Genomic DNA, 27,108 nt, shown 5'->3' with positions numbered 1-27,108 from the left:
AATGTGTACCCCCAGATTTCTCCGGATGTCTTGGCTGTGGAGGTCGAGCTCCTAGCTCGGGTGCATAGATTGTTCCTGCATGCTGTATGCGGGGTCAGATATTGATGCAGAACTTGTTGCCAGGTGACCATGACAGGCCTGGATGCAGAGTTCGCCCCGCGGCGCGAGTATTGGTGTTGTGTTTGTTTTCGTCCTGGGCTCCAGTAACAGGCTTTACGATGCGCACAAACATGACACAGCGAGGTGCTCAGTCATTGTCTCGGGCGAAATGGATACTAGACTTGCAGTCTTGCGCTTCCAGTCTGTGCGGAATTGAGACACGTTGACAAGACGTTGAATGGTGGGCTCAGCGAGTGTACAAAGCGGTGTAGCGTCGGAACTTCGCAATTCCAGATGGAGTGAGATAAAGTGGAGTGTAAGTCTTGCGTACGCGGGCCCGAGTCAAGAGCGATACAGCTTCATCGTCGTTAGGATCGTACTCCCAACACTGATCTGAATACGTAGCTTACTCCTCCAAAGGAGGTCGAAGCCTTGGGAAGTGGAAGCCTTAACGGCCGTCTCACAGGACCCAGAACTCAACTTCATCTAGAATACCGACAATGCGGGAGTATAAAAAGTTCTCGCTGAGCACTTCAACACCTCTGAGAAGAATGTCAGCGATACGATGAGTTGTATATTGACTCCATTCTTCTTCTTCTCCAGTTTGTTGCCGAAGTGCCTATTCTTGAAATGTTGTGTTCGCGAGCGAACGATATCATCATCCTCATCTCCAGCGTCGTCCTCGGATTACAGCCAGGCGCTCACCTCGTTCGAAACGATCCATGTGCCGCAATCCGTAGCATACAGCGTCCGAATTGACCAGGTCCCGTACCTGCAGAAAGCGCTGCTGGATATAGCACCAAGCCTTGGCTGCCCAGAGCTTGAAGCTCAACAGCACATGCCCAAATCTACACGGCATGATACGCAGATCGTGTTTGCTGCCAGAGACGCGGCAGAGACGCCTTTACCACAGGAAGTCTTGATGCTGTCATCTGGCAGGGGCGCCAACGTTCGTATCCTACACACAAGCACGCCAGTTCGATCAGGCCCAGGCTGGTATGAGTGGACGAATGATACAGCCGCATCGCTCGGACTGCAAGAGATCAAGCTGCCGCATGCAATCTGTCAAGAAGACTTGGCGTCTATGTTGCGCGTGCATGCCTCACGTAAGTGCATGAGCCATCAAGCGCACTACTCGACCGCTACTGACCATACCTGATACCAGGTTCACGAGGACTGCAAGAACACAAGCGCGACACGCACCTCATTGATCGAATCGAGCGGCTGTTTGCGGACGTGGTTTTCGTCTTTAGAAGGAGCGCACGAGCCCTCAATAGCACGCCTGAGAACGTATGTTCGAACGTGAAGGGTCTGGAGACACATGAGTACACGATTTGATGATTTCCGTTTGTATGCCATACCATGACTTATGCAGCCTGACGACTCAATGAACAAGCCAGGTGCTTGCCAACTGCTTTCTTGAAGCGTTCCCTTTCCGTCGCAACTGACTTCGCGATCCCAATTCAAAGTGGCATAACTCCAGCCTGTGCGTACTGCCTGTTGCCCTGGTGTATGTGTGGGCATCGGCAGCTTCTTGCATTGCAGGAGCTGCTCTTGAGACCGTGTGACAGTGTACGTCCTCCTTCCGAGCCGTGCTGCATTCGCGGCCATATAACCAGTTCTCTTCATTATAAACCTCTTGTCGTCACTCCCATCAATGATTCCTAAAATTCTTCTTCTGGTAGAACAGATCCGTCCTCGAACTACCCAGATTGATGATCTTCGGGCATCCGTCTCTGTCTTTCTCGAGTCGCGTGCACTCGAAGCAGTAGAAAGCGTCCGAAATGCCTTCGCCACCGCAGACCACGCATTTGTTCTGATAGTTTCCGAAGGCGCATTCATCGCAGATTCGGACTAACGTCGTAGGTCGGACGTAGGAGTCGCAGACTGGGCACTTTCCGTCGCACTTATCGCAAAGTCGGCCGATGGAGATGCCGGACGTCTTGCGGCACATGACGAGATCGCTGAGCAATGTGTTAGCATCCGCCTTAGAAGAAGTGGTAGCAGCAGCGGTACTCACGGATGATGGCGCGACATGGTGACGAATTCTAGGCAGCGGAGACCTTCGCTACAATGGACTTGGTGGTCGAGACGACTTTGGTGGTAGGACAGGTGAGTGGAGTGCAAGTGGACGTGGTTCTGCGGTCTTCATGTGCAACAAGAATCTCGTCGAAGCGGGGCTGACTCAGCATCGTGAAGTTGGTCCCACCTCACTCACTCGTCCCACCTTCCTGGCATCTCGACACCAATCTGTCTCCGTACGATTGAAGGACTGTGCCCCAAACTGTACAGGATACAAAATGGCTCAGACAAGACGATGAATAGGCCAACTTTGCCGCACATGCGGTCACCTCAGACTGACTCCAGACCTTCGACCCGTGCTCCTTGACGACTTTCTCTGGCCAGTACAGGCTGACCAGCCTGAGCAGTGACAATATATCATCAGTCAGCAATACTCGACAGTCTTCAGCAAAAGGCTAAGCTTGAAAAAGAACAAACCTTCTCCAACACGGATCAACTATCAGTCCGCTCAACTCCAGTCACGGACCTACTTCGTTCCAATACCAAGCTCACGTACGTAGAAGTGACGATATCGAAGGATTGCACAAACGTGACAGACATGCTCATGTTCACATCAGCCGACTTCCACGTATCCACGCCTCTCGCATATGCACTGCGCCTCAACTCGCAAAAGGACACGACACCACGCTACGTCGTGTCTGTGATAGCTGAAATCTCGCGGTCATAATGTCCACAACGTGGCAAATTTGAAGTACGACTCGCGGTAACTCGCATTCAACTCCAATCTGTCTCCGTATTGCGAGATCGCCTCTCCGCATGACGACTGTTGTTGCCTGCCACGTTGAGAGCGGCATCACGCGGCTTTCACATGCCGTTGATCATGAAGAAGGATGCTGTTATGATGCTTTCATTCTGCAGTGATCCAGAGTGCTGGGAGAGGCAGCAGGAACAACGGTACATATATATCAATATAAATGTCTCAAATTGTGTTGCAGAACATCACATCATCTTCACACTCCTCAAACCAACGACAACCACCTCCCAAACCACCCACAACAACAATCATGTCTACCACCTCCTCAACCAATCAGCACGGCCAGGGCGCTTCTCACGCCACTGACCCTCAAAACGCCAGCAGCGTCCCAGTCAAGGCCCAAGAAGCCGTACGTTACCTTTCCCGACACCCCTCAAAGCCTCTCAAACTAATCCTACCACAGGTCCCCGCATCAGTCGAGCACAAGCTCCCAGACGCCCTCCACGACACCAACAGCAACAAAGAGACAGGCAAAGTCTCCCACGCCACCGGCTCTTCAATCGTCCCACAGACCCTCCAAGAAGGCCTTCCAGAGAAGGTCGAGAAGGTCGTGCCAAACGCAATCCACGACACAAAGGGTGCCACTTTCAGCGATGGATCTGTTGGAAAGTAGATACGCCAATTTCCTTGGTGAAGTTGGGCAGCCATAGAGCCATATTTGTACTATAACATCTCATCAGTGAATGAATGAATGAATCAATGAACGACTTGACTCGACCGTGAGCCTGAACTTCTCATTTTCGTGTTGTGGCTTGCTAGTCGCTAGACATGTGTCAGTGCGACCTGTACGCAGTGCTCATGACCGAAGCTTGTGCATGCCCAGTTCTGCACAAGATCGAGACAGGCACAGCAAGTGCGAGGCTGAGTAGCATGCAACTGTCCAGGGCAAGCAACAGTTTATGTGGGGCTGAAGTCGGCAAAGGACAGGAAGCTGATGGCAAACAGAAGTGAATGAGGTCCTGCCAGTATTGTCATCCATACGATACAAACATAATTACGTAGCGTCCCAATTAGAGCCTTCGTCTTTCCTCTTCGCTCTGCATCGTCGAGAATCTCTGGTACGTGCTGGTTCGCTGTATGTATTTCGACAATCTTACATGTCGTCCCGTCTTTTAACCCTTGACTGGGTTCCTTCGTCAACTGCTGAGATGCAAATGTGTGCTTGCATAAGATGTAAAGTGGTTTGGTGCCGGTCCCACGATGGACCGCGCACCACCATTGCTGAAAAGGAAACATGCGTGAGCATACAAAGCCCCGCCTCTTTCTCTCTCCCAAAAAACGCCTTCGCTATGTGCATTCCGTCGTCGTGTAAATCGGTGTGTAAGGAAATGTAATGTCGTCATCGTCGCCGCTTCGAAGGCATGATCAAGCTCTACTCATCCTAGATTCAAAGCTAGGCCGCGGATCCGGGTTCACGACACCGAGTGGCCGACTGTAGTCTTGTTGATCTTGCATCGATATCCGGCTACCGTTCGCCTCTGCATTGGCGAAGAGAGCCGACGGATTGAGACGTTGATCGTACACCATGGGCTTGGACATCCTCCTGCTCTTATCGCTCCCGTGGCTACTACCCAGGGGACTCGCAGGATTGACGCCTTCGCTGGCGCTCGGTCCGAACATCATCGAGTGTCGAACACTATTCTGGCCCGTGGCAGGTGTGACGTAGTACGAGTCGTCGTGTTCGCCCATGCTTGGTTGAGTCCGGGCTAGCAGTCCAGCTTTGCTCAAGACGCTGACATTCCGTCCCAAACGCTTTCCACCGGCCACTGCGGCACCATCACCATCCTCAGTTGAATCCTGCTTCCGCCGTCTCCAGCAAAAGAAGAGTGCAGCACCCAAGATTGCAAAAGCGGCGAGGATGCCAATGACAATACCAGCAATGGTCCCTGCTGACATGCTGTCACTCCTGTGCAACGGCTGCTGGCCATCGTTGGACTCCGGTGCAGCCACAGGGGTGCTTGTAACGGTCTGTGTCACGACAGCACCCGAGATCGTGGTCATGATGACCTCTGTGACCGGTTCGAATGTCGATTCAGGGGTCTCCGAGGTGCGAGAAGATGTCTGCGGAAAGAATATGTCAGTAAGTGTCAAATGCTGTGGTCAGACATGTCAAGCTTCAGATCGGATCCGGTTCCCGCCGCAATGTTGTGCGTGAGATGAAATACGTCGCAAGCATACACTGGTCTGTTTACTCGTGCTGAGAGTAACAACTGAGACTGAGACTTCCGCGCTCGGCGTCACTGTTATACTCACATAACTCGTCTCTGGTTCTTGTGTTGGAGATGGTGCTGTCATTGGTCGCTGCAGTGCCATCGGTCAATACAATCGCCGGAGTGGAGAGATGCGAGTGCGTGGGTGAATCAGTGTGCGTGGGTGTATCATGGTGGGTTAAGGCATCGTGTGCTCTGAAGACGTGTTTTCCGGGGGGCCGAGATGATCATGGACGCTGCTCCAACGAGGCAAGATGGGCTTGCCATGGTCTCACATCTGACGAGAGGGATGGACAGGAGTTCCTTCCAAGCATCGGCTTGGAAGTGCTGTGCTCACATGCAATGGGGAGGAGAATACTGACCTGTCGTGGAGTTGTCGGTGACGGTCTGGAACCGCCTGCTGTGCTAGTCGGGCTTCTGTTGAGTGCAATGTAACCATAGAGGCCACTATCTCTGTTGCCGCATTTCTCTGAGGGATATCCGGGACAGTCTTCGCCGCAATCGCTCACGGAGGTCGTGTCGCCGGGCGCGACATTGGTACACCAGCATGACTGCCACTGCACGACGGCGAATGCATATTCTGACGCGCATGAATCGCGACACGCTCCGTTAGACTGGTAGATATTGGTGACTAGGGATGGTGTTAGTGTTGAGGCCTGGCCAAGGAGGACGCTTCGTGCGCCTTTTTAATCATCGTTCTGGTGGAAACAACTCACTTGCATTGAAATCGGAACCCGTGTTGTCGCTCGAGCAGTACTGCTGAACGAGACCGCTCTGTGCCAGTACCAACACGCCCGAGAGGAGAAGGACTGCTCGGAAAGGGAGCATGTTGTGCATTTTCATGACCGTGAGCGGTGGTGAAGTACGGACTGCAAGGGACAGCAGTCCACGGGGCCGTGTAAGAATATCGCTGGTCTGGCTGCCGCCTTCTGGCTAAAGTCGCGATGAGCTCATACAGATGATGTTCTTCAATGGCTCGAGTTCCGATGTTTCAACGAGGCTTGGCGACCAGGAGTTCGGGCACAGCGTGTTCGAGAGCGAGACGTCTTGCTGCGGGCGAGTGGATGTCGGCGGGAGGGCGAGGAGCGTCGTTCGGAGACGCGGTCGGCGGAGTATTAGGCAAGACGGAGTCTTGCAGGTGGAGTATCAAAGCGTGCTTGACCAGCAAGTCGTGCGGGTGGAGTAGCAGAAAGCGAAGGAGATCCGATCAAGAGGTCCTGGTGGGTGCCGCGAAACACGTCGGCGGTGGTCGTCGTGGGAGTGCGATGGGCGGGAGTGAGGACACACGCTCGCACCAAGGAAAGAACAGAGCGGAAGCAGCAGCGGTGGGGAAAAGCGAGCGTTGGGGTGGTGAAGAGAGAAATGTCGCAGGTGCTGGTCGAGCGACAGTCAGGCCAGTGCAGAGCAGAGCTGGGAGGAAGCAGCAGCAGCAGAGCGCGGCAGGCGGCAGAAGCGAGAGGAACAGCGCCCAGCGCGCAGATTGAGGTGCAGCGCTAGCCCCAACTCTGCGGCCCACTCCGGCTCGATCGGAGGGCAGGCGCGCTGCTGGGCTTGGGCGGAGCGGCGACGACTCCTACCGCGGGGGCGACGGCGGCGAGTTCTGTCGAGATGAAGATGCTGCACGTATGGCGAGAGAGTGGTGGTGCGTACTGATGAGAAGGACGCGTGAGGACGGGCTGGTCAGGACTGTAATCCAATGTTGGTCAGAACAGACAGTCGAGGATGTGGCTTGCGGAGCCAGCGTTTTCCGGTTGCGATGGTGCTTCGTCGTTCGCATCACCCCTGCACTGCCAGATCCATGTCTCGTGCGGTCCGGCGAATGGCGCGCAACGCTCTCGTGACGATCACTTCGTCCTCTCGCAGAACGTGCTGGTCGATATGCGTGAAATGCCCTTGGGCCACCACACCCAAGCCCACTAGCTGCTGCCTCTGCCTTGGCTGAACCTCGCACAACGATACCAGCCTTGTCGCATGCAATGCCTCCGCAAGCTCCTCTCAGCTCCCAGCGTCCCAGACCGAGCTACCTGCGTGCTGCCGCTGGCGGGGTGGTGCACAGCTGCGCGTTGATTGCGTCTTGTTCCGCGGTAGCTTTGCTCGGCAAAGCCAGTGCCTGCGCGGTCAACGAAGAGGAGGAATCTGGAATCTCACGGGGTGAATCAAAGTGGTGAGAAACGGACGTGGTGCGGCGTGCTAACTATCAGCACCAGCCCAAAACGTGCTACTGTCCACAGGCCTGCGCGTAGGGCGAAACACTGGAATGCTGCCCCAGTGCCTAGGAAACATCGTTGTTGCTCCGCGCCCACGAAAATTATCTCGTCCTCGGCCTCGATGGCGCGAGTACGAGCACCTGCCAAACACGAGTCCGAGCTACTGCACGGCGCTACGTCGACCAGATCGCATTGAATCCTCCCTCTGCTGCTTTTAGCTGTGCGAGCCCTCTGCCGTAACTTTGCCACCACACCTCGAGGACACTCCCGTGTCTATAGCTCTGCAGTGTGCTCGAATGACAGAACTTTGCCATCGACCACCGTATTTGCCACCCGAGCCTGCTCTCTCTCAGTACAGATGCGCGGGACGATGGCGCCGCGATACGAAGACAGCATTGCTACCAGGATCAGTACCACATGATGAGGCACAATCACACAATGGGAAAGCTACTGTGTGCCATGCTTGCCAGCACGAGCGCGCATGAACGAGAGACCAGACCACGTTCTCCATATCGCAGCATCCCACTGGCAAACAGCCTATATCCTCCCACTCTTCATGCAGCCACGCAGCTATACCCCGGCACACTCAGCAGCGGCCCTGGACACCCGCCATCCGAGTTGGGATCCTGTGCATTGCCGACCTCACATCATGACGAGGCTTCCTGCTGAAACTTGCATTGCACACAGCTTGGTCTGCCGCTCACCAAAGACACACTTCGGCGTGCTGTCGACTGCCCGAGCTGATCGGGGTTTTTTCCGGGCCTTATTTTGTGCTTCGTCCTTACCCCGCGCGTGACCACGAACATGTTCGCAATCTTGCAATGAATAACTCGAAGCAGGACACTCACTTTCCGCGCTAGGGCACTGACGGGAAGAACAGATTTAGGTAGGCACAGACTTACTGTGCAAGGAGCGAAGCATCGAAGTCGGTACGTCTGAATACTTTCAGCAAATACACCGCTCATGGGTATGTCACCGCCGCCGGATCATGCCTTTGGATGCCAACGGAGATTTGAAGCCCACCCACCCAAGATCTCGCCTCGCGTAGCACAACACCTCTCCCATCCCATTCGTTCTGTGTGCATGAGATATCACGATGCATGCTCCAGCGCAGCGACCAACACACATATCTGGATCAGCAACATGCATCAGACACGCGTCCAACGAGCCGAATTCTGAGCGCATTATGATTCGTCGGTGGGAGCACCTCTCGACCTACCTCCGAAAGCCATTATGCTGAACCCTGGGCGAATTGCAACGTTGCGTCAATCAGATTTCACGAAATGTTGCACGCTGCGGTCAGCCATGCGGCGGGTAAACTGGATCTCACTCTCGATGAAACACGACAAGGTCACAGTTCAGATACTCCACGATCTTCTGCAGCTGGATCGACGTCTCGTTTCCGCGATGAACCCAGTATCCAACAGCTCGGTCAGAGCTGAAAGTTGCATTACCACGTTACCTCATCAATTGCAGCACCCACGTTGAAAGGTCTTCTTCACATGCTCACTCTACACCACCCACGCAGCAAGGCGTCCAGTCTCTCGCCGATTGCTGCTACCGATGGCACTCGTAAAGCGCCCCTTGCCTCCTGACAATGACTTCATGTCTGAATGATCACTATATCCAGCGACCCTGGTCGCAGCCAGTCGTCAACTCGTGTGTACAGGTACATCGTGCGTTCGTGTCCCGGAAGCACAAAACAGGCAAGATCCACCTACATAGCCACAAACTGGTAAACCTGTAGACGAAACGCCTTGGCAGGGATCTCAGCAACTCAACTGCCTAACCAACGAACGCCGAACCATCAAACACAGACTGCAGGACCAGTTGAGCATGTCATCCACGCAGCGCCGGGCATCCAACGCAAGAATTGCGAAACACCGAACTGCACTCGCGTGCCCGGCGCGAAAGGGAACAGGAGTGCAGAACGCGGACTTCTCAAAAGGGTAATTTCAGTAGATCTTCATCTCGCGGCCCGAGCGCGCACCAAAGATCGAATCCAAAAGAAGGGGATCCTACCCACAATTTTTTTGTTGTTTGGTGCGTCTGCTGTGCATCATGAGTCGCCCTTTCCGTTTCGCGTCTTTCTCCTTTTGTCGTGTCCGAGCCGCGCTGCCCAAATGACGTATGCCGTTTACGATGGAGCTGGCGGCAAGGCGGTTGTTCTCATCATCGAGGCTTGAGCTTTTCTACGTCAAACGTCAAGGGATGCCAAGTGTAGACTTCCGATGATGTTGTTGGTAAGTCGGTAATGGGTGATGTGTGACAAGAAGAGAGACGAGTCCATTTGCCGCTGTGGTTCCGAGCATCGTGATAGACAGGTGCCAAGTCGAACAATACCAGCGTGGACACGAGGCACAGGAATACTAGGACTCTCCCGGCTCTAAGGACAAATGAGAGCGACGACGCACACGCTATGAAAAGTGCAGGGCTGCAACGGAAAGCGATGAGAAATTGCCGTGTTGAGCGCGTGGACGACGAAGGAGTCTTTGCCCGCAGGCAGTGGTCGAACTGGAGTCAGAAGATCTGGTTCATATAGTTCGCACAACGTCAAAATCGATAGCAGTGGTATCTTGTCCCGTTTTCCAATAACGCCTCGCAAAGCCCAGATGCAGCCAAAGCAAATTACCCTGACCCAGCCAAAAACCGTCCTCATCAGCATTCATGAAACCATCACAATGATCATGACCGTCATCGATAAGGACTCTGTTGCTGTTCACCTTGCACGCCGCCCCATACATTCCATTGTTGCTGCTGCTGCACTGGTGGCTGAGGGCTCTGCCCACGATAGAGAGGATGAACATCGCCCTCTCTTCCCACAGGTATTGCCGAGCCAGGCGGAGGTCCCATGCCAGGATGATACCCTGCAACCGGCGCCGTGTCTTCATGCTCATCTCTCCAATCCGAAGGTTTCATGTCTAAGCCGCCATTCATAGCAGCAGGAGGCGGAGAATGCCTCCTCACGTCGTAATGATCTTCCTGATGGACTTTTGCAGGAACTTGTGCCCCACCGAGGAGGCCGGTTCTATCGTCTTCGCCATCCAGTGGTGCTGCTACGTTGTGTCGACCAGATGGTCGTTGCAGCTCTGTCGCGGTCTCTCCATTTCCTGCGAAAGAAGGCCCGTTATATCCAGTGGTTTGCTCAGTCAACTTGTTCGCGGGCATGTAGCTCGGATCGTTATGTCTCTTTCGGACACCAACGAATAGCCATCTGAAGCCTCTTGCGCTAGCGGTGATGATGTCCCACGGATTGAAAGAATCAGCGATCGCTCTCCAGCCCATGAAGCCGCCAGTGTATCTTGGTACGTTTCCGTCTCCATTGTAGGAAGGACCCGTTGCAAGCTTTGGATTATGCTTTGGTGAGTAGGGCTTCCATGGGTACGCAAACATATGCATAACTGCGAAAATGGCCATTTCCACGCAAAGGAGTACACTGGGAATGCCGATTTGGATGTCCCCTTCCGCAAGCTTGTCCGTGGGTTTCAGCACGCCGACCGATTCAGAGGATAATAGTGATATGACTATTGTTTGCCAGAAGGAGAAGAAGATGACGAGCTTGATGCTGAGGACTTTTAGGAAGGGCTTGTGTTCGGCGAGATCCTCCTTAAGCTGGATATAGAATTGTACCACCATAAACATGGCAATAGTGACCGAGATACACTCGAACACCAGAACCCAGATGTGTGCGAATGCTGGAGAAAGAGAAGCTTCGCAGTATTTGTCGAACGCCTGCGTGATCACGGAAACGATTGTGAAGAAGACTCGAATGAAGCAGTATTGGAAGATGCCTGCAGTAGACAGTCAGCTGTTGCCCGGAATATACCACGCCCATTGCTTCCAACTCACCAACCCATATCACATTGAACCACGTCAATCCGCTCCTCGGCTTTCTGAATGGCCCTTTATTCTCTCCTCCCGTACATTTCTGCAGCCCAAAAACTCCCCAAAACCAATTGACAGGTACCACATGCCGAAAGTATTCCTTCTGATCATGCAGCGTCGGCGCACAATAATGGCACAGCAACGCGAAGAATGAGCTGATCGCAAATGCTTCATAGCAGTCTCGTAGAACATCAAAGTACACCGCGTGTCGATAGTAGAGATAACTCAGGAAGCTCACGACGGAGTACACTGGGACCATGAACAATATCCTTATGATGTGCTTTTGTTCGCCAGGAACGAGGTAGTGTGTTGCGTGTCGCCAGATGAGGAAGAGCGATATTACGACTGAGATCAGGCCGAATATGGCGGAGATGAGAAGGCCAAAGTGATGGAAAGTCATGCCTTTCCATAGTGGTGTTTCGTGGATGTACGCATCTTCGAGCGTGGTGTTGCAGATTGCCATTTTCGATTTCCCGACCGCTTGGTTGCGATTGTGTCAAGCAGAGCGACGTACTATCGCGAGATGGGTGTCACCATCGGTTGTCCGCGTGTGTTCTCAGGTATGTGGTGTCCAGAAGCCACGCTCTCTCTTCTCCCCACTTGCAATGTTTGTCCCGTACCCAAGCTCTTGTTGTGTTGCGCCAGCCGTGGGCGGTGTTCCGATGTACGGCTGACCAGCAGCTTATGATGTTCCTTCCCTCTCGTGACGATAGCAAAGCCACTCTATTCTTGTCGCTTCGTCGAGCAACGCAACGCAAATTCGGCAGTGCAAAGTGGTATCCTGCGGTACTTCCTGGCTTCCAGGGTCGTTTTATGGACTAAGCCTCGCGCAGCTGCAGGTTGTGTCTCGGCGCGTTGCTTGATCGGTCTTGTCTTTGGCCTCGGCGACGTCGCACAAGTTCCTTCGGAGACTCTGTGTCGTGTTCTCGTGGGCCAGCGGAGTTTTGATGTTGCGCGATTATGTTCAGGCTGTAACTGGGCTGGAGTTCCCTGTTGCGCAATTGAAGGAGGCTGTGCTGGTGTGAGAGTTGTCGCACTGAACGAGTCCGGGCGGGTGTGCCGAACACGCGGACGCAGGCGCGCGATGATGATGTGGCTGAACAGCAGGGATTGGTTTCACGAATTCACGCCAGATCTTCATGCCATTTCCTGCAAATTCACTATTTTCTCACTGCTGGCAACTTGGACGCTGGGTTGGTGATTCCGATGAGGGTCTCATTTGGCTAACACGTGGTGGATGGCTTGGGAGACAGGACTTTCACTTGATATCCACAACGACCAAGGTTGACGAACATCTTCTCGCCACAACCCTATCGTTCCTCCGTTCGACAGCATGTCAACCTCCTTATGACCAGCAAGCAGGATAGCGGCGAAACATAGCAAGATACTGCAGTGCGAATCTACTCAAGCCATCTGTACACCAGACCCTTGATCTTCGCAAGCCTGCAGTCTCCCGCAAATTGCCATAAGCGGCCAACCACAACTCGCTCGCTCACACGCAGTCGGTCTTGCCTGCAGTAAACTTTCCATCCTTGCTATCCTCACACCCACACTCTCCAGTGTTCGGATCCTTGATACATCCTACACCCTCTCCATCCTCAGCACCGTACCCCTCCTCCCAGAAGAACGTCCAGTAATCCTCATCGTCCTTCATTTGTCCAGGCGTCGCAGGAGGCTCGCAAGTGTATGCGGAGCAATTGCCGTATGGAGCACTGGGAAATGTTAGCAGTTGTTACAAGAAGGCACAGGTGCACATCATCTCGAATAATGATTGAAGTCGGGTGCATGCAAGAGGGACTGCTCACCCATGGTTGTCATCATACTGATGATCGGTAACAAAGACAGCGAACGTCTGTTTCTCGTGTGTACGCGTGTTGTGAGAGCACTCAGCTGCTTGGATCGCTATGGATTTCTTGGTGAAATCACAGTTGTATTTTGTTGGGCGTTGTCCTTCGGAGTGGGAAAGAGCCGGATCAAGGGTTGCTGTGACGGTACATGCCAGTGTGGCCGCCAACGCTGTGACAAAAGTGAATTGCATTTTGATGTTCTGAATGGGTTGCAAGACGTGATGGGTAAAGAGCAGAATCTGAGGAATGTACTCAATCGTTTCGCCAGGAAACAATTGTTGAGGTATGTTCAAGAGAGGAAAGTGCCATAGAGCGAAAGGCTCCCTTATAGGCGACGCAATTGTTCATACGGATGATGCGGGAACTGTGGTCCAGACTCTACGACTGTCTTGCGTAGAGCGCCTGTACCCATATTTCAGCACCAGCAGATCTCGCGCGTTTCAACTTTATGGGCATGTTTCGGTGGTACTCCGGCCCAATGCCAATGCATAAGAGAACCGTTGTCTCTCAAACTCCAGAACACCATCGCTGAAAAGGTCTTCTCCAAGTCATCCGTCATCCGCCATCCATAATTCGTAATCCGTGATCCGTGATCCGTCATCGCTCCATCAGTCCGCAAACTGACGTGTGAGGTATCTTCTGAATCCTCGGTTCAACAAAGCCCATCCACCTCCTGAATTCGACTCGCCGGGTGCCATCGGCAGCAAGTCGAACAGCTCCCAGCGAGCGTCACTTCCTCCACCGATCACGTACAAGGAAACACCGTTATCGTCGTTGTGGCCTTCGGCGGCAGGCTGGAAAGCCAATATTCCTTTTGGTGGTCGCCCACTCGGGTCATTTGGAAGAGGCAACACTGGGTTCGTGACGCGCTTTTTCGTGCCGTTTGGTGTGACTGTCCAGATATGCTCTGGGCCTCCTTGCCAGTGCGGCGGATCTGTGCCAGTGTAGAAGGGTGCGGAAGCAACACTGCGTACGTCGCGGACTGCTCTGGGCATAAATGGGCTGAGCTTGAGCGCTGCCATTGCCGAGACGGCGGCATCTCGTGCAGGAGGCGAAGCCGACGTTGGTGGAGCCCGAAGGCCATAATATTCCTGAACACTGCCATGATAGCCAGTTCCGGGACCTCCACCAATGGCGGTGGATGGCGCCGGAGATCCTAGACCTCCAGACATGCCCGAGAGTGAATCATGGTCAAAGCCGGTGCCTCCAGACAGGCGATGGTGAGCGTAAGATGGAGCTTTACGATGTTTCTTCTGCTCAGCTTCACGCTCTTGTGCCGTATTCGCAGCTTCTGCCGGATCCTTTGGGTGCAGGTCGAAGACGTGAAGCGTGCCTTTGTCACTCGTCGATGCTACGAATCTGTTGCCCGGGCTGAACGCCAAGCTATAGATGACTGAGTGGTCCATACCGCGGCGGAACTCAGCCAATTGATCTGTCGTTTTCGTGCTCCAGACACGTATCAGCGTCCCTTGCTCGCTTGTGGTTGCCAGGAGTGAACCATCGGACGAGAGTGCCATGCACCGGAGGGCGGAGTTGTGTGCTTTAAGCACCCGCTTCGGACATGTACCCTTCTCAGCCAGTGTGATTAGTTGTACTTGCCCTGTGCTTTCTGCAGGTAGCACTAGCAGGTCGTCGCAGAGTGCTGCAAGTCCGTACGGGTTCGCTGAAGTTCGGTAGAGCGAGTGCGCCTTGTTCGGCGCAACGAATTTAGCGTCATGCACCACCTTAGTCTGATCAGAGCCACTGCCGTCGCCTTGCGCTGATGTGCGTGCCTTGTGTTGCAGCTCCTGGTACATGAACACTATTGTTCTCTCTTTGAGTACGACGGCCGACCATGAGTACCCCAGTCGCAAGCCTTTGATTGGCTCGTGAAGATCGTGTCTCTTCGTCTCTTGGCCGAGCACGGCATCATACCACACATAAATGTTGGGACTTGCGTCCTGAGACTTGTTCTTGGCTACGAAAGCAAACCATCTGTCGTCCAGAGCTTCTACAATCGCTGTGGCACCGTGAGGCGGAAAGTCCGCCCGGCGTGTGAAGAAGCAATTGTCTGTACGGAACGCGCGAAAGCCATCGCTTAGGCCAGCCATGAATCGCCTGCGTGATGTCGAGTATGAAATGGAGAGTACATTCGGAGTGTTCGACGGCTGGATAGCTTCACGCGTATTCATGGCGGGCTCGTCGACGTGTTCTGGAGTTTTGACTCTTTGCGAAGCTTCGATTTCAGCAATGCTTGCTTGCGGCCTATGTATCAGACTGTTAGACTATTTGCCATATCGACAAGGTCCGGCGGATCTTGGCAGGTTCGATGGCAAATCGGGCGCGGAACGGCAATCTTGACAGGCAACGGCAAGGTGGTTGTCGACGCGCTCGGGCGTTTATCTGGTTCGGCGGTGAAGGAGTGTGAAGTTGAAGTTTGAAGACGAAGTCGCAGGTGATGGACAAGAAAGACATCACATGCACGCGTGAAGGACGCACGGACAAACGAAGCTGTTAGTGCTTGCCCCAGACCGCGAAAATGGATGGCGGCGGCAGCACCCGCCGCTGCCAAGCGCGATCCCTGTGCGAGCCCCCTTTGCGCGACTTCCCTTTGCCTGCTCCCCCCAGCATTCGCGCGGTCCACAGCAGTTGCCCGTTCGCTTGCTCGTCTGCTTTCACACATCGTCTCCTGCTGTCTCATACCACTACCCAGCGGTCTGACTCGGATTCGTCTGTTTTGCCATTGCGCATTGGTCGCGAGAGCAAATGTGAGTTGTACCCCAAATCCAATGGCCGCGCAATTCGGGGGAGGGCGGTGGAGCCACGTCGACCGCAATTCCAACACATGTGCAGCTCCGCGCTCTCCATCATTGCATATCCCATGCAGTAGCTGACAGTGGCATTATCAGCTCCATCCTCCTGAACATCTCTCTCGCTCCTCCGAGAACAACCGCTCAGGATAGCCTCCTGGCGCTCGAACTCGCCCGCTAGCACCAACATGTCTACCTCCACCTCCCACATCAAGCTGCGCCGCAAGAAGAATGTCAAGAAGGGTATTCAGTTCTGCCTGATGGTCTGTGGTGCCTCCGGCACAGGCCGAACGACCTTCGTCAACACTCTGTGCGGGAAGCAAGTCCTGCAACCCATGGATGCCGATGACCCGACTACTGCGCACATTGAGGAGGGCGTCAAGATCAAGCCTGTGACTGTGGAATTGGAGCTGGATGAGGAAGGCACCCGAGTGTCGTTGACCATCGTTGATACGCCCGGCTTTGGCGATAGCATCGACAACGAGGCGTCTTTCCACGAGATAGTGTCTTTCTTGGAGAGGCAGTACGATGACATTCTGGCTGAGGAGAGCAGAATCAAGCGTAATCCTCGATTCCGCGACAACAGAGTCCACGTGCTCCTCTACTTCATCCAGCCTACAGGTGTGTCGAACCAGCGTGCTTTGCAGTAGCGCAAGCTAATAATGATTCAGGTCACGGTCTCCGCGAGCTCGACATCGAACTCATGCGCCGTCTCAGTCCCCGCGTCAACGTTATCCCCGTGATCGGCAAGGCCGATTCGCTGACACAGTATGAGGTCGCCGAGAGCAAAAAGCTGATCATGGAGGACATCGAGCACTACCGCATTCCAGTGTACAACTTCCCATACGATATCGAAGAGGACGATGAGGATACAGTTGAGGAGAACGCAGAGCTGCGGGGACTGATGCCGTTTGCCATCGTTGGATCCGAGGACGTGATTGAGATCGATGGACGTCGTGTTCGCGCTCGTCAATACCCGTGGGGTGTGGTCGAGGTGGAGAATCCCAAGCATAGCGACTTTTTGGCGATTCGATCTGCCCTGCTGCATTCTCACTTGGCGGATTTGAAGGAGATCACACATGACTTCCTCTACGAGAACTACCGTACCGAGAAGCTTTCCAAGAGCGTTGCGAGCGCCAACGAGGCATCTGGCATCACCACTGAGAGCGACAGCCTTGACCCACAGTCGCTCGCCTCTCAATCTGTCCGTCTCAAGGAGGAGCAGCTGCGCCGTGAAGAGGAGAAGCTGCGTGAGATTGAGATCAAGGTGCAGCGTGAGATCAACGAGAAGAGGCAAGAGCTGCTTGCTCGCGAATCGCAATTGAAGGAGCTCGAAAGCCGAATGGGACGCGAACACACTCCGATCCAGCCAAGTGTCCACGAGGATGACGAGACCGACGCCGGCGCACAGCACTAGAAGCCTGGACAGATGGTGGATTCCCCCGCATAACTGCGCTATCACCATTGTCTGCCAGCGTCTGGCGTGGTGATTTCACTCCTCCACGACTTCAGACGGCACAGACTATTCTGCAGCAAACAGATACCACTTCAGATCCTGTTTCATATGTATCTTGGCTTTTCGAGAGCGTTGTTTGGAGGCGAGCAAGTGCGAATAGTGGATGTAAAAGACAGCAATACCCAGACGAGTACCCACTTAGCTAGTTTGCCGTATCGCAGAAAGTAATATATTTTACATATTGGTCATTTGTCCACTCCAGATCAACAACAATTTTGCTCGCGCATTTTTGGCTCTCTGTGGCTGTGCATTGCAGCTTTCGACTATCATCACACGTTGCTCATGCGGATATGTACGATTTCCTGTGCAGTTGGCAGCCTGCGGCGGCATATTCTGCCTTTCGATTCTTGGCTCGCTGTGACCTCCATGTGCTCCAATACCAGATATTTCTGGCAGGCACTCGGTCAGAGTATAATCATACGTTGCGGCTCTCGGCTTGCCTCCAACTCTTCGACAAGAAGAGCGCTGCTATGTCTTGGAGAAGCGGACGTTTGGCCCAGTTCTCACAGGAATCTTCCTCCTCTCGTTGGGCCCCTGTCCCTTCAAACCGCATTCGGATTCACGGGACTGGTGTTGCTTGCTGGCGCAGCTTCTTCCACTATTGTTCTCGAAGCCTTTAGATCCTCGACTGCCTGTGATACTGGTCCGTTGCCTGACCTGAACGGCGCGATGCGTTTCCTTATACGTTCCAAATTATCTTGTTGTTGCTGTTGTCTGTCTTCTCTTGGTAAATGTGTTGGGAAGCGTGCGGCTTTGAGGGTCTGGGGGCCTGAGGGGAGATATCGTGGCTCGAGGAGACCGATCTGTATATTTTACTGAAGTTAGCTTTCATGTGCAATCCATAGTCAAAGATGTCTGTAATCAGGACTTACCATGCTCAATAACCTCCAAACTGTATCGCTAGGTTGCGCTCCGACTCCCAACCAGTACTTTGCTCTGCTAACGTCGATTTTGATGTCTTTTTGTTTCTTTTGACCAGGTTCGGCGCCAACGGGGAGTTTGGGTATGGGGTCGTATGTGCCCAGGACTTCCATGGGTTTGGAGTCGCGGGCGGTCTTGTCTTGCGCGAGGACGATGTTATAGAAAGGAGCGTGGCGCTTTGCACCTGTGGGCGTGGATACGCGCGCGAGGCGGAGTCGGAGAACCATGGTGGATGTGTAATTGTCTGGTGTGGTGGCAGCAATGCGATACTCTGTCCCTCGAGATGTCGGACGGAGGTGAACGAGTTCGCCGGTTGCTGCACGTGACTGGCGCGTTTACATGTGCAAGTGGCAGGCAAGCTCACGCGTTCTCCGTGAAAGTCGGCGAGACAGACTTACGACTCACAGCATGGCCACCACAACAATGTCTCGTCCCATGTCGATGGTCGAACGACAGCCAAAGCGCAAGAAAGAGCAGCGTACCGACATCTGGTCGAATCTCCTCCGCCAAACCCGAGACGCCCAAGCCAGGAATCGAACACAAGCCGTGCAACATCGGGAATTAGTTGTCTGTGGAGGATCGCCTGACGACCAACGCTCCTTCATCCAAAGTCTTGCTCGACCACCTCCTGCTCAACCTCCGACGAGAAACCAGGACAAACGGCAACAGAAACCGAAAGGAGAACTGCGATTAAGCAACAAGTACGCGTATGGCTATGGACATGTGACGCTGTATTCTCCACCACAACAGAGTGGAACTGGTGTACAGGTCCTTGGAGCGGAGTCGGAGGAAGTCTCTCGTCTGGAAGTGCATACATTGCCAGAGCCGACAGAGGAATATGCCGGGACACTGAGAGGGCTGTTGCAGGGCAAGAGACATTCAGAAGGAGAGTCACCAGACGCTGAGCAGAACGAGAGTGAAGAGACCACCAAGGAGGGACCTCGACTTCCGGGAGTGTGCATACTGTTAAATTGGAAGGAACCGTGGAAGTTCTTAGTGCAATTGAAACGCTGGCTACAATTACTCGCCCAGGCACTATTGCAACCGGGTATACCTGCAACGGACCCACTGGACATATTGAAAGAGGCTCAACTGTCTATAACGGTGGTAGCACAGCACACCGAGGCACAAGAAGAGCTGTTCAAAGAGGGCTATAAAGAGGAGGACTTTGACTACATTTCACAGTGCTTACGGACCGTGATACTGCCTTTACACCCCCTGAGTGCACTGATATACACCACTTCTGCTGCACCACCACAGCCGCCCGGAAGTCCATTGAGTGAACCTCAAAAGGTCGTTTTCAATTCGATCGGACTAGATCTCGCGACACTGAGCCCGAAGAGAACCCGCTCCGGGTCCGCTGCTGAGAAGAAGGAGGAGCTTGCTGTCAAGCACGAATTTATGGATCGCATGGCCATTGTAATTCCTGCTGGATGGGATAGTCCTGCCTTCATTCGAACCCTGAGTGAGACCTTCTCTCCTGAGGATATTGTCAATGGGTGGCTGGCCGATCTACAGCCTCCACCTTCTCCAAAATCACACGCTTCACCGCCGACGGAGGATTCGAAATCAGCAGAGAAAGCAGCCAGCGGCGGCGCAGAAGTCTACGAAAGCTCTCCGGTCCTCGAAGATGCCGACGACATGGCAGAACCGATGTCCCCTTCCAAGATGCTGCCATCTGCTGTGCAATCTTATGAGAGAAGAGTTCTCGATCCTCAAGCACACAAAGCACCAAAGCCACCTCAAATCGAGGTAGTCACCAAACCTGATCAGAGGTTTTTGGCTGAGATGCGAGAGCATCTCCAACAACTCGAAGCTCAAGACCGTGAACGGGAGTCGAAGGGGCACAATTCGGGTGTATCCCACACAGGACTATCAGGCAGCTCAACTCGCGTTGGAGGCCTTCCAGCAGGCGAGTCCACGGGCGCTTTGAGCGAACTTGGCGAAGTGTCGTTCAATGTAGGTGGTGTGAGCTACGATACCATTACGGCTGAAGCAGCTATCAACGCCCTCAAACGACCACAGACGAGAGATAATGGTGATGGCCCGATGAGCCCTCCTTCCAGCACGAGAACCCATACTCCCAAGCCGAGAGGGCCCGGCGGGAATAGAATCGATGCCAGCGGTAGTAAGGAGACACCTGGAAGTGGTATGAAGAGCCCGGAGAGCAAGGCTCCGCTTGATGTGGATAAGTTGGAAGAGTACTTCCAAAGTCTATTGAACAAGAGTGGTGGGAGTGGAAGCAAGAGCTCGACGCCATCGAAAAAAGCTGGGGAATGAATTGTCTGATTGGTGAGCATGTATGAGAACTAGGCAGTGTAAGAGACGAGATACCCATTTAGCGCTTTCATTGAGTGATACGAGAGATTGCAGGTTTATGGCATGCCTTTTGCAGGACTACTGGCGACCTCGCAACAGGGCATGGAGAACATGAACGAGCTCTGAGTGCCCCAGCCGAAGCAATTCCTCACCTTCCCGTCAAGACCTTGTCTCTTCCTCCAAGCTTTGCTTGTCGAATACACGCCCTCCATCTTTCTGAGCACCCTTCCTCTCCCCCACCTAACATTTTCTCTCATCTTCGTCTTCTCCTCTCCTGCGCTGCATGTCCAGCTCTGCACATCAAAATCACATCATGAATCGAAGGACGGCGCGATTGTCCATCATCCCTGAAGAATGGATCATAGATGTACGGATTGAGGAGGTGTAACAAGCCAAGCGTTGGAGGGATGTTGTCTTCGAGGTCGGGTGAGTCGGGAGGAGAAGTGTTTGTGGAGGTAGGGCTTGTTGGGGTCGTTGCGGTTCTTGGGGTCGGTAATGTCGATGGAGTTGACACGAGTGACGGAGTGGACAGAGTTACTGCTGTTGTTGCTGAAGGAGGAGATGAGAGAGAAAGTGACGAGTTCGTAATGGAATAGGAGGAGGAAGATGGAGAGTGCATGGGATGTTCATCTTGCTCTGGTGGTGCGATTGCATTGCGACGTTGGGCGGTATCTTCTTGCTCTTTGCTGCTGGTGAAACTTGGTGTTGGCTGCTGCGGCGGTGCTGCCTGTTCAGGACGCAGTGGTGAGATGTGAGCACGGTGGAAAGGCAGTCGTCGTCTAATGGCTCGTGCGAGGCGGCGCAGAGATATTCTCTGGGCCGTCATTCTTCTGTTCGGATATGGAGGAGGTCGTGGGCGATGAGAATACCGGCTTCTCGATCGTTGAATGATCTGAGTGATATTTTTCCACTCCCGATCAATCTGGCGGCTGTTCGCTCTTGTGAAATATGCACTGCGAGGATGGAAGCGTCGAGGAAAGAGGAAGGATGCAGACCTGCGCTTCCTTTTGCTCCTGTCTCGATGCTGGAACACACAGCCTGTGATGAGTATGCTGGCAAACATGGCTTTCCCTAGCTCGCTAGAAGGTACACTGTGTGGAAGCAAACAATGTGGTTTGTCCGATCGAGGAGGGTAGAAGCCTAGTTCTCTGATCGCATTGTTGCTCGCGTCGTGATGTGCTGGCTGTGTCTTGTCAGTAGTCGTTCGAGACAGCACCAAATTAGAAACTATTTTGTTTTGCATGACGGGGGTTGCAACACAAAGCATGTTTCTGAGAAGTGAAACGTGCAGCGTGTTCTCTTTCTATGCTGGGAATGTTCTGGATTCGAGTACCAAATTTTTATTCTTGATATCTTCTGACCGATTGCTTGCAGCTATTCTTACATCGAGGTCATAATCACTTTTAGTCGTGAGACTTCAGACATGCATCAGCAATGGACTCTTATCGTGATGCTTCCAAAATGCACAATTATTGTGCCAATGTCGACTCAGTCTAATAATGGCACTGGTCGTCTGCTACGAGTGCTGGATTTCGGCCTTGTAGTCCACATGCGATCGACTGAGAGCCGGCCCGTGGAGACATATGATGCAAAGCACCAAAGTTGTGCCGTCGATGCGGATCTCCTTCCAAACTCGCAATAATCTTCGTTGTCTTTCGTGCTTTTTCGAAATGCAGATAATGCTCATGGTAGAGCTTGGTCGCTACTGTCGCCAGAATAGTCAACGCGCAATCGATCGCACGTAGCCTGGAGGTCTAGAGCTGTTCCAGCGTCTTGACCATTTTCCGGACGAGAAGAGGCCACAACATGGTGTTACGTGTCCTGCAAGAACCTTGCATCAAAGACAGTACAGCTGATGCATCCAGCGCCGCCTTCATAGGTTGCTTCTGCCGCCAATTGGCAGAGGTCGATCACACCACCATCCAGAAAAAGGTACCGCTTAGACCGCCAACGACCAAGACAGTCAAGACCCAAGCGCCGGCTCGATCTGCAGTGGTGATGATGCCAGGCACTGTGTACGGCTCGTTGCCGCCTGTCCCGGCATTGACATCTCCTACAGACGTCGCGCCAGTGCCATTACCGAGCGGTCCGCTGACTGCATCGATCATGTTCGACTGAATCACTTCAAGAGCGTTCATCTGTTGTCCGACACCGAAGGCCCCATCCCATTCGCCTACGAGCCAGTCAGTTCCGCAAGTCGTTCCGTCGTCGCCTCCAGTGCACTAGATAAAACCATTGTCAGCTTCATGTTGAAGACTCTGTTATAGATAGTCATGGGAGAAATAACGTACCGACTTGGCAGCAGCTAACGCTGATTTCCTGATTAGAGGCATGATCTTGTCATGCGTCCAGGGTGCTACCTTGACCGAGGCTGCCATCCATCTAGAGAGGTACGCTTTGAAGGTCTGTTGATCAATGTTGCAATTGGCGCCTCGTTCGCAAGCGACTTCAATCATGGTCTCGTTCTGGAAGAAGATTGCGATAGCTGCATCTAACAGACCCTCTGTTCGCGTTCTCCATTTGGTCTGTGTATCCCCTTCAGTCTAGTGTTTGATGGTCAGTACTGTTGATCACAATGACATGTCCGAGCTCTGCTTACCACATTCCACATCACAGCGGCACCATATAGAAAGACGCCAGCGTTGTAAGACCATTGCAAGTGACTGAGCTCAGTACAACCCAGGTCTGCATCGGAACCATCGTAGACGTAATACTCCTTACTGATCATGCCAACAGGTCCGACCATCCAGTCCCAAGTCTTCTCTGCTTCAGCCAAATAACTAGCGTTTCCTGTGTACAGAGCCAGGCGTGCGGCGAGATTGAAATAACAGCCGTTTGAAATGGCGTTCTTGTAGTCGTACCCTGTATTAAGCGGGAAGATCTGCCACCGCAGGCCTCCGTCGCAGGTTGCGGTATCCCAACGCTCCAATTGGGTGTTGTACACAGCTTGCGCCAGCGCGAGCCATTGAGGCTCATCAGGATCCGGGTTTGGAAAATTCACCTCTGCCGCCGTCATTGCTGCAATGCCCCAGAACGCCTGTAATTAAGAGATCAGTATGTGCTTGTATTATGTCGCATTGAACTTGTCGCACAGGATGATGGCACAAGATTGCGCACGATAGAGGGTTGATTCGTCACAACATGTCCAGAGATGGCAGGACTCACTTGATCATCATTGCCTAGAGATTTACTCTGATTTGGAGGCATGTAACTGTCACCGGGACCAACTTGGAAGAGCAGCGCTTCTTTCGTGATATCGTTCCAAGTGTCATCGCCAGTGTAATACCAGTAGTCAATCATGGCTCCGAACATTGCGCCTGCCTCCCACCAGTAATATGGTCCTGGTAGTAGACCTGGAATACCTCCCGGCGCACTATTTCCAGTATACCACTTCATCATGCCTTGCGCCGCTGTTTTGGCAGCATCTTTGATGGAATTCGGGTCGTCCAGGTTCAGGTCAATCGCATGACATAGTTGCGCCACCAGCGGTGCGGCCAACAGAGTAGGCAGCTTCATCCTCAACTCGCCTTGCCTTTCCACGTTTCGTTGATGGACTTGAGAATGTCAAAAGAATGTGGACTGGGACGACGAGAGACATTCTGAACCTACCACATTAAAATCCAGGCGCCATGATGGTCATCGCCGGGCTGCAGAGCCTGTCGGCATGCTCTCGTGTTCCCCTCCACCACGCGGGGCGCAGCGAATGCTCGAGGCAGAGCGGCTGGACGTTTCTTGGCGCCCAGTCGGCTAGCTCTGGAGCGCGCAGCTCTTTCTTTGTCAAGCTTCTTGCCAGCCACGCGGTCGATCTGATTGCGGAGAAATGCTCTGGCTATAATCGTGGAAGCTTCGCGGCGACTTTTCTTGATGCGATGCTTGTGACTTGAAAATTGAGGCACCCTGTCGCATCCGATGATGAGTTGTAGAAGTGAGATCTTCAGATCGTTTCCGGTTTCACCGACTGTGGTATACGAAGAGGCATTCCAAATTTGGATAGCTCATGCCACCCGAGGTATCGATCCTACAGGAGCATGCCGTTACAGCTGGGTTTATGGTTCGACTAAACGCCTAGTGCGGCGAGGTGACTGCATAATACGATTGACAAACGGCACGGGTACTGTTCCAAGAATCGTCCAGCACTTCTTCGTGAAGACATCGCCTTCTGCATACCCGTCAGCTGTCGCTTCTTCACACTCGCTGTCGCATCACCAGAATCAAACATGTCGTCTCTACGCCTGCTCTTCGTGTCTCTCATCGCATGTGCTTTGGCAGCGGATCAGAGCCCGCCCACGGCATTTGGCTTGACTCAGCAGTATCGACCAGACACACAATGGAGGTCCTGTAAATCGACGGGCAATGTGAGGACGAACTGTGGCTTCTGCTACAGCAAATCTGGGAGCTTCCAAGGCTGGAATTGCAATTGCGACAAGTTTGTACGTCTTTGATCTTGTGAAGCGGAAGTGTATGGATCGCTGATCATCTTGCCAGTGCTCTGGAACCGCAAACGATTGCTATTATATTCTGGAGTCAGATCCGAGCAACTACGCCAAAGTCACCTGCCAGGGAGCCGTGGTGCCTGCTTCGTGAGCTGTCGCAGTTCTTTGCTGGAGGTCTCGCTCGCCCAGTCGCCGACAGCTTTGGCTGCTTGCTGCGGCCAAGCTCTGCTGGAAGTTCGATCACTCGGTGGCGTCGGGCTGGAACACATGCGCTGGCCCAGACTCTTGACGCGCCATGTCTTTGCCGGATGTCTCTGCTGGATGTCGTCGACGAGCTCAGAATGTCGGCTGCCGAACAGCGATTGCAATTTCCCTCCACCGCTGTTCTGCCAAGGCGTGACCGGGGTCGTGGTGGCGTGAGACAAAGCCTTAGGCGACGACACTCTACGACATCAGGTCTCTTTTTCTGCCCACCACCTTCATTGTCCAAAGCAGTCGGTCTTGGAGCACGATTATGATCATGCTTCACGAGCAACCAAAGACAGTCTCAGGCTCCAGACAGGCGCGCAATCACCGGCCACTCGCATAGCTCATGCCATCTGCTCCTCAAATACAGTCCAACGACTAGCTTGACGGATCTCTACACCCACCAGCCAATCCTCACCCAACATGATGCACTACCATTGGACACGACTGGAAGGACCGAATCAAAGCACTGAACAGTACCTTTCTGCTTCCTATACAGTCATTGGAGAAAATGTTTATCCGGAAGCACGGCCAGTCAAGAAAAGCATTGTCGCAATATGCATGGCTTTCGATGCAGTTTGTCGGCCTGTCAGCATTACTGGCTTGATGTGGTTCGTGAAGCCGCGTTGACTGCGAAAGTCACTACAGACGCTTTGTTCTCAGCACTCTTTGAACATGGGTGACTTTCGATCATTCACTATATTCAGCTTTAGCGAATCATATACGCATTATCCAATACGTACAAAGCCTTTGTACTGCCAGAAGTGAACACCATTCACAACCGTCGTGTACTTGCAGCACCGTCGGTTGCCATTCTTAAGGACCTCTCTCGCCCTCTACTTTCGATCCTCACCAAAGAACGAGAAAGCAAAACCACCACCAGACAGCAACAGCTACAACCGCAACCGCAACCACAACCACAACCACAACCACAACCACAACCGCTGATTCTCCCACACACACAACCTTCCAACAACCAACAACCACTCCGACAAAATGGCGCCACGCTTTAACATGAACGCACAAGGCCCTACGACCGAGATCACTGCTGAGGAGGCAGATCAATTCATCACTCCTGAAGTATCGAAGACCACCAAGTGGGCCGAGAAGATGGCTCTCAACAAGTCCACGGAGCCCTTGCCGGCCGACGACGATGGCAAGACAAGCCGGGCAGAGTATGACCGTCGTCACTTCCAGGAGCTATGCTTCTTCTGCGGAAAGCACCCAGCCAAATACACCTGTCGTGGCCTGCACAAGAAGAACCCAGCCGCCGCCATCAAGGCTTCCAAGGATGCCGGTGGTGACGGAGCCGCACCGGTGTACAAGCAGTACAACGGACCGAAGAAGGACTACCGCAACTAGAGTCCCTCACTCTAACTTGTGGTGACGCATCATCAAACCCCCCCCCCCCCCCCCCCCCCCCCCAACACAAACAACACTATCTGAGCTTGTGCCGTTGCCAGCAGTACCTGAGAAGTAAGACTCTGCTACACCGTTCTGACTAGCCGAGACCCTAGCAACACAATGGCTATACCGATGTGATTAGCCGGAAATTGACAAGCAAAAGCAAAGCTATGCCGTTGAGATTAGCTGACAAGATAACCTAAACACCCACCATGGCTATGCCTTTGGATTAGCTGACAATAAAAACCATTAAACAAAACTTCTCTTTTTCATTTTTTCAATGTTCCATGTTCTGTTCCAAAGACCGATTCTCTAACTAATGAGTCAAGTGCGGACATCAGAGTGATCACACTGGCATATTTCGTGACGATTAGCAAATGTTGTTTGAGTATGTAC

General features: G+C 53.2%; 11 protein-coding genes across 11 annotated transcripts; 5 read left to right on the top strand and 6 right to left on the bottom strand.

Moving 5' to 3' along the window:
- Positions 1 to 3,185: 3,185 nt before the first annotated feature.
- CKM354_000848800 (uncharacterized protein) lies at positions 3,186 to 3,548 on the top strand (the record flags this gene model as incomplete). The annotated part of the gene is made up of 2 exons (XM_044803867.1): positions 3,186 to 3,284; positions 3,339 to 3,548. The coding sequence occupies 2 exons, from the start codon at positions 3,186 to 3,188 to the stop codon at positions 3,546 to 3,548; spliced, it is 309 nt and encodes a 102-aa protein (XP_044659802.1).
- A 752-nt stretch (positions 3,549 to 4,300) lies between these two features.
- On the bottom strand, positions 4,301 to 5,988 carry CKM354_000848700 (uncharacterized protein; the record flags this gene model as incomplete). Its single annotated transcript, XM_044803866.1, has 4 exons — positions 4,301 to 4,996; positions 5,189 to 5,236; positions 5,508 to 5,776; positions 5,862 to 5,988. The coding sequence occupies 4 exons, from the start codon at positions 5,986 to 5,988 to the stop codon at positions 4,301 to 4,303; spliced, it is 1,140 nt and encodes a 379-aa protein (XP_044659801.1).
- A 4,058-nt stretch (positions 5,989 to 10,046) lies between these two features.
- On the bottom strand, positions 10,047 to 11,700 carry CKM354_000848600 (uncharacterized protein; the record flags this gene model as incomplete). The annotated part of the gene is made up of 2 exons (XM_044803865.1): positions 10,047 to 11,143; positions 11,202 to 11,700. The coding sequence occupies 2 exons, from the start codon at positions 11,698 to 11,700 to the stop codon at positions 10,047 to 10,049; spliced, it is 1,596 nt and encodes a 531-aa protein (XP_044659800.1).
- A 1,029-nt stretch (positions 11,701 to 12,729) lies between these two features.
- Positions 12,730 to 13,275, bottom strand: CKM354_000848500 (uncharacterized protein; the record flags this gene model as incomplete). The annotated part of the gene is made up of 2 exons (XM_044803864.1): positions 12,730 to 12,949; positions 13,043 to 13,275. The coding sequence occupies 2 exons, from the start codon at positions 13,273 to 13,275 to the stop codon at positions 12,730 to 12,732; spliced, it is 453 nt and encodes a 150-aa protein (XP_044659799.1).
- A 417-nt stretch (positions 13,276 to 13,692) lies between these two features.
- CKM354_000848400 (uncharacterized protein) lies at positions 13,693 to 15,255 on the bottom strand (the record flags this gene model as incomplete). The annotated part of the gene is made up of 1 exon (XM_044803863.1): positions 13,693 to 15,255. One exon carries the CDS (start codon positions 15,253 to 15,255, stop codon positions 13,693 to 13,695), a length of 1,563 nt encoding a protein of 520 aa, XP_044659798.1.
- An 806-nt stretch (positions 15,256 to 16,061) lies between these two features.
- Positions 16,062 to 17,290, top strand: CKM354_000848300 (uncharacterized protein; the record flags this gene model as incomplete). Its single annotated transcript, XM_044803862.1, has 2 exons — positions 16,062 to 16,494; positions 16,545 to 17,290. The coding sequence occupies 2 exons, from the start codon at positions 16,062 to 16,064 to the stop codon at positions 17,288 to 17,290; spliced, it is 1,179 nt and encodes a 392-aa protein (XP_044659797.1).
- Positions 17,291 to 17,931: 641 nt separating this feature from the next.
- Positions 17,932 to 18,537, bottom strand: CKM354_000848200 (mitochondrial 37S ribosomal protein MRPS16; the record flags this gene model as incomplete). Its single annotated transcript, XM_044803861.1, has 2 exons — positions 17,932 to 18,192; positions 18,262 to 18,537. 2 exons carry the CDS (start codon positions 18,535 to 18,537, stop codon positions 17,932 to 17,934), a joined length of 537 nt encoding a protein of 178 aa, XP_044659796.1.
- A 181-nt stretch (positions 18,538 to 18,718) lies between these two features.
- CKM354_000848100 (uncharacterized protein) lies at positions 18,719 to 20,590 on the top strand (the record flags this gene model as incomplete). The annotated part of the gene is made up of 1 exon (XM_044803860.1): positions 18,719 to 20,590. One exon carries the CDS (start codon positions 18,719 to 18,721, stop codon positions 20,588 to 20,590), a length of 1,872 nt encoding a protein of 623 aa, XP_044659795.1.
- Positions 20,591 to 22,539: 1,949 nt separating this feature from the next.
- On the bottom strand, positions 22,540 to 24,145 carry CKM354_000848000 (uncharacterized protein; the record flags this gene model as incomplete). The annotated part of the gene is made up of 4 exons (XM_044803859.1): positions 22,540 to 22,851; positions 22,921 to 23,172; positions 23,229 to 23,666; positions 23,795 to 24,145. 4 exons carry the CDS (start codon positions 24,143 to 24,145, stop codon positions 22,540 to 22,542), a joined length of 1,353 nt encoding a protein of 450 aa, XP_044659794.1.
- Positions 24,146 to 24,846: 701 nt separating this feature from the next.
- CKM354_000847900 (uncharacterized protein) lies at positions 24,847 to 25,213 on the top strand (the record flags this gene model as incomplete). The annotated part of the gene is made up of 2 exons (XM_044803858.1): positions 24,847 to 25,059; positions 25,115 to 25,213. The coding sequence occupies 2 exons, from the start codon at positions 24,847 to 24,849 to the stop codon at positions 25,211 to 25,213; spliced, it is 312 nt and encodes a 103-aa protein (XP_044659793.1).
- Positions 25,214 to 26,304: 1,091 nt separating this feature from the next.
- CKM354_000847800 (uncharacterized protein) lies at positions 26,305 to 26,670 on the top strand (the record flags this gene model as incomplete). Its single annotated transcript, XM_044803857.1, has 1 exon — positions 26,305 to 26,670. One exon carries the CDS (start codon positions 26,305 to 26,307, stop codon positions 26,668 to 26,670), a length of 366 nt encoding a protein of 121 aa, XP_044659792.1.
- Between the last annotated feature and the right edge of the window lie 438 nt (positions 26,671 to 27,108).

The sequence above is a fragment of the Cercospora kikuchii genome, assembly GCF_019650295.1.
Source record: "Cercospora kikuchii DNA, contig_00005, whole genome shotgun sequence".
NCBI lineage: Eukaryota > Fungi > Ascomycota > Dothideomycetes > Mycosphaerellales > Mycosphaerellaceae > Cercospora > Cercospora kikuchii.
Note: the sequence above shows the minus strand (reverse complement) of the source record. Positions and strands in the feature narration are given on the sequence as shown.